The sequence below is a fragment of the Meleagris gallopavo genome, chromosome 25, assembly GCF_000146605.3.
Source record: "Meleagris gallopavo isolate NT-WF06-2002-E0010 breed Aviagen turkey brand Nicholas breeding stock chromosome 25, Turkey_5.1, whole genome shotgun sequence".
NCBI classification, from domain to species: Eukaryota; Metazoa; Chordata; class Aves; order Galliformes; family Phasianidae; genus Meleagris; species Meleagris gallopavo.
In genome coordinates, this window is record NC_015035.2 from 5,014,130 (window position 1) to 5,022,842 (window position 8,713).

General features: G+C 62.1%; 3 protein-coding genes across 3 annotated transcripts in view; all 3 read right to left on the reverse strand.

The window, feature by feature from the left end:
* The window catches only part of EIF3I (eukaryotic translation initiation factor 3 subunit I), a 4,087-nt gene extending 3,965 nt beyond the window's left edge, over positions 1 to 122 (reverse strand). The window contains exon 1 of the mRNA XM_010723500.2: positions 77 to 122. Coding sequence (XP_010721802.1) covers positions 77 to 122 — 46 coding nt within the window. The remainder of the gene's footprint in view (positions 1 to 76) is intronic.
* On the reverse strand, positions 7 to 5,793 carry LCK (LCK proto-oncogene, Src family tyrosine kinase). Its single transcript, XM_010723486.3, has 13 exons — positions 5,523 to 5,793; positions 3,546 to 3,652; positions 3,355 to 3,433; positions 3,189 to 3,279; positions 3,001 to 3,099; positions 2,808 to 2,911; positions 2,575 to 2,724; positions 2,274 to 2,426; positions 1,793 to 1,972; positions 1,358 to 1,434; positions 1,116 to 1,269; positions 722 to 853; positions 7 to 419 (listed from the first exon to the last, which is right to left on the reverse strand). The coding sequence occupies exons 2-13, from the start codon at positions 3,645 to 3,647 to the stop codon at positions 217 to 219; spliced, it is 1,524 nt and encodes a 507-aa protein (XP_010721788.1). The 5' UTR covers positions 3,648 to 3,652; positions 5,523 to 5,793; the 3' UTR covers positions 7 to 216.
* Positions 5,794 to 7,063: 1,270 nt separating this feature from the next.
* FAM167B (family with sequence similarity 167 member B) lies at positions 7,064 to 8,707 on the reverse strand. The gene is made up of 2 exons (XM_003212597.4): positions 7,968 to 8,707; positions 7,064 to 7,556 (listed from the first exon to the last, which is right to left on the reverse strand). The coding sequence occupies exons 1-2, from the start codon at positions 8,247 to 8,249 to the stop codon at positions 7,293 to 7,295; spliced, it is 546 nt and encodes a 181-aa protein (XP_003212645.1). The 5' UTR covers positions 8,250 to 8,707; the 3' UTR covers positions 7,064 to 7,292.
* Between the last annotated feature and the right edge of the window lie 6 nt (positions 8,708 to 8,713).

Genomic DNA, 8,713 nt, shown 5'->3' on the forward strand with positions numbered 1-8,713 from the left:
CTGGGAGCTCCGTGCCGTGTGCGGGGCTGTGGGGCAGGGCGAGGAGCTGGCATCCGTGGGCACGGCGCTGTGTGACAGCAGCGCGCAGCGGTCTGCGGGCGCCTCAGTGGGGATGTCACCATTCAGGGGCAAGGCTCTTTGGGAAGCACAACGTGTTCACTGCCGGGCGGTGCTCGTGGGATGCTCGTGGAGTCTGTGGGCGCCCAGCGTGGGGCCTCACGGCTGCTGCTGGTATTGTCCCTCGGTGGCGGTGAAGAAGTCCTCCAGCACACTCTTCATGTACTCGAAGGTGGGCCGCTCCTCGGGCTGCTCCTTCCAGCACAGCATCATCAGTTCGTACAGCTCCCGCGGGCAGTTGTCCGGCTGCGGCATGCGGTAGCCGCGCTCCAGGTTCTGGATCACCTCGGGGTTGGTCATCCCTGCGAGGGGACAGCATGAGTGGCACTGAATTTGCATCAGCGGTCTTGCAGGGAGCGCCCTGCGTTTGTGAACCCCGTAGGAAACCTTCCTCTGCCCCTCAGCCTCTGGGACCCCCCCACCCGCTGTGGGTTTTGGGCCTGGCTGGCCACGTGCAGTGAGAAGAGCTCAGAACCATTGCGGGCTGGCAGGCAGCGGGGCCGGGCGGAGCGTGTGTGCGTGCAGGAGTGCATGCACACATGGGTGGGTGTGCGCCTGCGTGTGTGTGAGCCCTGCTGCCGTGCAGCTGCTGGGAAATCCTGACCTGGATATGGGATCCGGCCGTAGGTAACGATCTCAGTGAGAAGGATGCCGAAGGACCAGACGTCAGACTTGATGGTGAACGTGCCATAATTAATAGCCTCCGGTGCCGTCCACTTAATGGGGAATTTAGCCCCTGAAAAATAGCAGGAGGGGAAGAATAAGCGTTACGGGTCATCTGTGTTGAACCTGGTGTGACAGCACAGCGAGCCTTTGTCCTTGCTGCACACTGGGAAGGAGCTGGGTTTGGCACCGCGTGCCTGTTCCTGCCGCAGCCACCAGGTAGGGCTGTGACCCCACCAGCGGCAGGGCCGGGTGGGCTCTGGCAGCCCCCCCGTGGCTGGGGGCAGTGATTTGGGGCGGATGGGGCACGCAGGCTGCCAGCAGGACGGACGCACCTTCTCGTGCTGTGTACTCATTGTCCTCAATAAGGCGCGCCAGCCCGAAGTCGGCGATTTTGCAGCACAGAGCCTCCGACACCAGGATGTTGGCAGCCCGAAGGTCACGGTGGATGTAGTTCTTGGCTTCGATGAAGGCCATGCCTTCGGCAATCTGCAGATCAAAATAATCATAATAATCACACTTAATAGGTGGAGCAGGAAAGCCCCAGCAGCCCCCACTGTGGCCCTGTGCCCCTCACCTGTGCAGCCATGTCCAGCAGTTTGTTGATGCTGAGCTTGATGCCCTCTGAGGTCTTGAGGAAGTCCACCAGGCTGCCTGCAGTGAAGGCAGCAGGTCTCAGTGAGCCCCGGGGTAACACCAGTGTGGGACTGGGTGCTCACAGACACTGGGAGGGTGGGGGGGAGCAGGAGATCACACTGCCTGCCAGGTCCCTGTCCCACTAGGGTTGACCCCAGGGTCTCAGTGTCATGGTGCAGGCGTCACTATCGCAGCCAGGTATTGGCACAGGCCAATGGAAGTGGTGGGGTCACCATCCCCAGAGGTGCACAAGAACTATGGAGATGAGGCAGTGAGGGATGTGGTTAGCGGGCATGATGGGCTGGGGTTGGACTCGGTTGTCTTAGAGGTATTCTCTAGCCTGAACGATTCAGTTATCCTACCCGGATGCCCTCACCCTTCTCCATGTACTCTGTGATGATGTAGATGGGCTCCTTGGTCACCACGGCATAGAGCCGCACCAGCCGCGGGTGCTGCAGGTTCTTCATCAGGTTGGCCTCTGCCAGGAAGGCGCTGGGGGACATGCTGCCCTGCTTCAGGTTCTTGATGGCTACCTTGGTGTGGCCATTGTAGTAACCTGCAGGGAGATGGAGCAGCTTGTGATGGAGGAGAAGGACCCACAGTGAGCACATATGGGGGCAGGTAGCAGTAACATGGTGGGATGGTGAAGGAGGCAGGGGAGAGGGCTGCATCCATCTGCCTAGAGCATCCCAACCTAAAACTGCATGAGGAAGATCCTTGTAAAAAGCCAAAGTTGCACAGGACTTGTGCTGGCCTGGCTGCTCCTGTTGACCCGAGGATGCTGTGGGTCTGGGCTGCCACTGCGCACAGCAATGCCCTCATCCGGGAGGAAGCAGCCCGCTTTCACCCTGACTCACCCATCCAGACTTCTCCAAATTGCCCGGCTCCCAGCTTCTCCACCAGCTTCAGTGACTCTCGCGGCACCTCCCACTCATCCTGCCACCACGGCTTCTGCGGCTTCTGTGTCCGGCAGGGCTTGCCGAGGCGGGTGCACAGCCCATCCGAGCTGCCTGCAGCACGGGGGAGGCAGAGCCGGTGTCAGTGTGCGTGGGGAGCCGGCATGAACTGCACCCGGGCGCAGGTAGCGGGGCGTCCTTCTCCTCCCACCCCCTCCCCACATCCATCCTGCAGGCAGGACCAGCTGCTGACGGTGCCTACTTGAGTAATACTCCACCAGCTCGTGCAGGCTGCTGAAGGTGACCCGGGGAGAGATGTAGTACCCGCCATTGTCCATGTTGCGAATCTTGTAGTGCTTCACTGTCTCACCCTGGTTCTGGTCGAAGTCCCTCACTGACAGCGAGTAGGAGCCTGGGGGAAGTGCACAGGGTTGTTGGGTCCCGGCTCTCTGTGCACTGCAGTGCAGGAGGAGCCATCGGGGCTGGCAGTGATACCTTTGGAGGTCTCGCTCTCCCGGATGAGGAAGGAGCCATGCGTGTTGCCCGACGCCAGCAGCTGCCGCTCTGCATCCTTGCGGCTGAGGTTCTTGAAGAACCACCTGAGGACAAGGGGCAGGGTGAGGGCTGGGGCTCTCATATCTTCCTGCTGCTCTGGCACGGCTCCGCGCAGCCCCTCGGCTCTACTCACGGCTCCGGCTCCAGGCTGTTCACCATGGCCACGAAGTTGTGGGGGATCAAACCCTCCTGGCCTGTGGTGAGCGACTGCGCCTTCCACCACTCCCCGCTCCTGCAAGGACACGGCCCTGTGAGCCCCTCTGAGCCGGGCCCCCTGGCCAAGGGACACGGGGACATGGGGACATTGTCGGTGTCACTCACTCTTCCAGGACGCGCAGCTTCTCGCCCTGCTTAAGTCCCAGGTCCCCATCGTGAGTGGGTTCATAGTCATACAGGGCCACCACGAGCTTGTCTGGGGAGAGCGCAGGGTCGGGGTGGAGGTGGCCATGGGGTTCGCCCAGCAGCCCCCCCCGTGGCCGGGCTGTACCTTGCAGTGGGGAGCACGGCGGAGACGTGGCCTCGTAAGACACCAGGGGATCCCGCACCTCAGAGCCATTGCGGATGAGCTGTTGTGAGGGAGGGGAGGGGGCCCATGAGTGCAGTCCCCACATCCCGTCATGCCACCAAGGGCTTGGCCATCCCACACCACCCCCGGCTGTCCTGTGGCTGCCCCCTCACCTGGCGCTTGCTGTCGGGGTCAATGGGGTAGTTGCAGTGCTCGCAGATGTCGATGTTCTCAATCCAGTCGTCATCATAGTCTGAGCTGCAGCAGCAGCCCATGGTGGCTATGGAAGGCAGTGAGAGAAGCCTTCATTCCCCCCTCCCCCCCGGCCCCATCGTCCCCATTCCCACACTTATCCACCTCATCTCTGCAGCCATTCATTCATCCCGTTTACCACATCCATCCATCTGTACATCCATCCGTCCATCCCGTCCCTGCATCCATCTCTCTTACTTGTCCCATCATACAGCCCTTCCTGCACACTCTGAAGGGTATCCCCTGATTGCATCACCAGCCATATTTCCTCCTGCCTTCGTCCTGGCTGCGTTAATTAAAAGCACAGAAGGTGAAGAGTTCCAGGACACCCACCTCAAGCACCAGCCCTGGTGCCACAAGTGGGTGGAAGGAGCCTTCTTCCCATTGCGTGGCTCTAACCTTCCCACAAAAGCCGATGGAGCCCAGGTGCTGAGACACGCAAACAGTGGCCCACAGCCCTGGAAAATGCTTTTCTGCAGAATCCCCACGCCCACGCCACGAGGATCGGTCCCCACACAGGCATGGCCCCAACCCGTGTCGCCAGCCTGTGCTCACAGTGCCCCACGCATTTCTGCCTTGCTGGAAGTGATCATCTCTGTATCGGTGTCACTCTTTTCTCCTCTGTCATCTTCATCTCGGGGGAGATGTGGCATCCCCTGGGTGCCACCAGATCCTTCAGCCGCTGAGCACACCCAAACCCATGCACACGCACTGGGAGCACCCCAGGCTCATCACCCCGCAGTGGGGACAGCACCGCAATGGCCGTGCCGCCTTCCTGCTGTCCCCAAAGTGCCACCTCAGAGTGCCCACCACCGCCGTGGCCAATGGGAGCAGAGGCTGTGGGAAGGGGAGAGCAGCTGAGCCCCTTTGTGCCATGATTTGGGCCCTGGTGCCCCGCTTCTGCCCGCTCTGCTTTGAGAACGCTCCTGGAGCAGCTCGGCCACGGCCCCAGGGAGCGGGACGGCAATGGCACCATGGGGACAAAGATCAGAGCTGAGCGAAACCCAACCCCACAGACACAGAGCCTCCATGCTCCCAGCATGCCCGTGGCACTTCAAATGCACATCCACCACAGCAGAGGGACCTGGGAGGTGTTTTTTCCTCTCTGCAAGAAGCTGGGGTGCGGAGGGAGGTGCTGCTATTGTGTCTTTTTCTCTGATGTACTCAAGCCACAGCATAATTTCCACCAAGCAACCGTTCCACCTGCTCAGTGCGAGGGCCGCACTGCATCGGAGTGTTTGAAGTCAGGTTTTGTGACTACATCTGTGCAAACGAATTTCTGCACGAAGGCTGCACGCCAGCAGTGCGCAGACACCTCGCAGTGTCCCCAGCATGGGCTGCATTGCACAGCTGTCACACTGTCACACTTGCTCTTGCCGCTCCTGCAGGCCCTTCCGCATGAGCACCTCTGGCTGATGGTGGTTGGTCAGTGTGTGAGCGGGGCTGAGGTTGGGCTGACCCCATGCCTGTCCCCATGTGATCCAGCTGGACGCCGTGCAGAGCCAGCAGGGCAGAGCCGCCCCACGCCGCCATCACGGCACGGAGATGTTTGCACCAAAACAGCACCGAAACCGGACACATCTCAGCGCTCGAAACCACCCGCGATGGGATCTGATGGACCAGCACTGAACTGCTGCTCTCATCCACAGACGGGTGAGGGCCTGGCACAAATCTCCCGCTTTGCCCCGCAAACAGGGACCGGCTGCCCTGGCATCAGAGTGGCTGCTATCCCCCAGCACGGGGAGCTCCCATCTGTGCCTCCCAGCTGCCCAAGCACCATCACTGCCACCCTGCTGCGGTGAGCCCCCGCTCCCTCCCGTCTGCAGAGCACCATCAGTGAGCACAACGTGCACCTGCCCAGCAGTGCTGGCTGCACAGCTCCATCCCGACCCCGTTACCTGTGGGCAGCACAACGAGGACCGGCTCTCTCAGACTCCCATGGCTGTGCAGCAGTGATGGTCCCCTCTCACGTCCTCCCCATGGCCGTGGGCTCACGCTGACCCACGGCAGTGCAGCTGAGCCCCCGCACACGGGCGCACTCCCCACCGCTGTTCGCTCTTGCTCGCTGCCTGCCCCGGTTTCCTGCCTCCTGAGCAAGCTCTAGAGGAGCTGGTTCACAGCTTGCGCACAACCGCAAGCACTGGTGACAAACCCTGAGGCTTCCTGCCATCCCCAGCTGGGCTGTGCATCGGGGTCCTGCTCCAGGTGCCCTCAGCCCTGGGATTGGGTGGGTTCGGGGGCACCGAGCCCCTTGGCCAGGTGAGTGGGTGGAGATGGGCCACACAACGGGCCATGTGCTGTGTGGGGGCAGTGATGGGTGCGACACTGTCATCCAAAGGGCTGCCAAGCCCCCTGGTCCTTTTACAGCCCCCTTCTCAAAGCTCAGTGCTGTGGGATCGCAGTGACAGCTCCGGTTGTGCCGTACCCCACCAGACCCTGTTGGGCTGTGTGACACCTCCTGCTTTGGCCATCCACAGCCCCGCTTTGGCCATCAGCACTACACCCCCAAACCTCAGTCCCCCAGGAGCCGCAGTGACAGCCGAAATGGGGACAGACTGGAGGGGATGCTTCGTGCCCAGGCCGTGCCGTGCCACCAGCCCTGGGTTTTTGGAGACAGCTCTGAGCAGAGCAACCACAGCGCTATTGTCTCGGCTTTCATGATCAAAGGCAAAGCCGCAGGTTCCCACCAGCTGCTCTGCAGTGGCGCAGGCAGAACGCCAAGCTGTGCCGGGGGGCACCCAGTGCTGCACCCCCCCTTATGGGGACATTCCTCAACCCCACGCCCAGTGTGCTCCCCAGCACAATGGTGTCCCCGGGCAAGGGCTCACTGCCAACCCTTGCCATGTGCCGCAGGCTCGGGGCTCGTGCAGCTCTCCCTGTTCCCTCCTGGTATCCGAGAACCCAGAATGGTCCCTTGATCCCACAGCTTCCTGGGTCACCCCGTATCTCCCCTGGGCAGCACTTGCAAAATGTGCTCTGTCACATGCTTAGAGCGGCAGCTCCTTTGGCAAAGGGCTTGGAATGAACAGGGGAAGAGGGAAAAATGGAAAAGCAAATCCCTGCAGCAAGGACAGCCATAGGTAGAGCCCCCAGCCCTCCTGCACCGGGGTGGAAGTGGGGCAGTGGGGCTGCTGAGCACTGAGCACAGCCCCCAGCACCTCCAGGCCCCACGACCCACGCAGCTGATGGCAATGAAGCACTTCCTGCAGCAGTGCAGCCCCAGCACCCACCGCGGCCGGGTGCGTGGGGAGGGGCTGGCAGTGGGTTCCTCACAGCAGAGACCCTTTTTCCCCAGTACGGATCCGTCCCAAAGCAGAAACCATTGAGAAAACCAGCCCACGGGGCAGAGTTGGGAGCGGGTGCCCTCCTGGCTCCCCAAGGGGTTGGGAGCATCGCTGGAGGAGCAGGCGGGCACCGGGCTGCGCACAGCAGGAAGTGCTCCTTCTCATCATCGCCGGCTTTTATTCCTCCTCCGAGTGCTGCTCCCCACATCCTCCCGTGTCTGACCCCCACCACACACAGCTGCTCCACGGGGATGGCACATTTCCCGTGGCACAAACGTGAGGGAGCTCAGCCCTGAGCCGATGTCCCTGCAGCACTTTGGGGCACCTTTGAGCCTCTCTCAACCCCCAGGTGCGCCCATGGGTGCCCGCAGGGCCCCGCTGCTGTCAGCAGAGGGAGAAGCGCCGGGAGTTGATGTTCATGCGAGTGACACCGATGTGTTTGAGCGGCATGGAGAGCAGGAAGGCGGCCTTGGGTGGGATGGTGCAGAGCAGATCCGAGTCCTCCTCGCAGCCCTCGAGGCCGAAGGTGGCATCGTCCAGCATCTCCTTGTGCCGGTGGCAGACCTGCTCCACCTTCAGCCGGTTCAGCTGTGCCCGCAGGCGCATCAGCTGCTGTGCCAGGCGTTGGTCTGCAGCCTGCAGCTCCTGCTGTGGGGGAATGGAGCTGTCAGCAGCCGACAGAGGCTCAGTGCCAGCAGGGCTGCTGTAGCAGCAGGGCTCGGTGACAAACCCCAGGGAATCAGCGATACGTGGTGCTGGGATCGGCACAGAGCCCACGTGTGCAGCACAGGCCAACACGGGGACTGCGATCCGCTCAGGTAGATTTGCACCCATGAGGCTGTTGCTGCTGCACAGAGCAGCAGGAAGGGGTGACAAGTACAGAGCCACAACCCACAGTTCTGGGCAGGGTAGAAGGTCAGAGCTGCAGCACCGGGCAAAACCCCACAAGCGGTGGCCGTGCTGGTGCAGGAGCAGAGCTCCGAGCTGCAGCGGGAGCAGCCCCAGTGGCTCCCTTGTGGGGTCAGGCACCATCCCTCCGTGCCCCTCAGCATTACTCACCAGCTCCGTCCTGAGCCACTCCAGAGCCTCCTCCATACCAGGGAACCCACAGACGCTGCCGTCCTGCTCAGCCCTGGGCTGCCCAGAGGTTCCCTTTGCCCCCCATGGGGTCGGCCTGCCCCAGGGCTGCCCCCGCACCCGTGCCTCCCACTCCAGGTAGGAAGGGCGGCGGGTCTGCAGCTTCAGTTTGGCCGTCAGTGCCTTGACCCCGGCCAGGCTCTCCTCGCCTGCAGTTGGCTCCTCTGCACCCAGCTCAGAGAAATTCACCTGGCCCAGGGGCATGGCTGCAGCCCAGCTCCCAAACCCGAGATCCCAAATCTCCAATTCCAGCTCCCAGACCTCGGATCCCAAATCCCGCAGCCCAGCACACCCAGCAGGGCGAGAAACACCCACCGCAGCTGCGCCGAGTGCCGCCTATTTATCTACCCCCAGAACAATAAAGGTTGGGGATAATTATAACGGGCAGGAACTTGGCTTATCCAGAGGAGTGCAAAGAAGTTGTTTTCTGAATTTTTTTCCCCCCTTTTCTTTCCTTTTTGAGCACTGCTGTCTCCGGCTGGGAGGCGGCTCCGCGTCCTCCCGGAGGAAGCGCGGTGAGGACGCGGCGTCGCAGTGCCCTCCCGCTATCGGCGCTGCGTGACACACCGACTTCCCGTCCGGGCCGGGGGCTGCTAAAAAAAGGGCGAAGGAAGGGAAGCGAGCAGCTCCGCGTGCCGACGGGGCGGAGGGCGGGGGCCGCGCGGTGG

Coding starts and splice junctions, on each gene's coding strand:
- LCK (XM_010723486.3), bottom strand. CDS start 3,647: ATGGGCTGCTGCTGCAGCTCAGACTATGATGACGACTGGATTGAGAAC. Junction 3,434..3,545: donor ACCCCGACAGCAAGCGCCAG/GTGAGGGGGCAG, acceptor CCCTCACAACAG/CTCATCCGCAATGGCTCTGA. Junction 3,280..3,354: donor GCCGTGCTCCCCACTGCAAG/GTACAGCCCGGC, acceptor CGCTCTCCCCAG/ACAAGCTCGTGGTGGCCCTG.
- FAM167B (XM_003212597.4), bottom strand. CDS start 8,249: ATGCCCCTGGGCCAGGTGAATTTCTCTGAGCTGGGTGCAGAGGAGCCA. Junction 7,557..7,967: donor AGTGGCTCAGGACGGAGCTG/GTGAGTAATGCT, acceptor ATTCCCCCACAG/CAGGAGCTGCAGGCTGCAGA.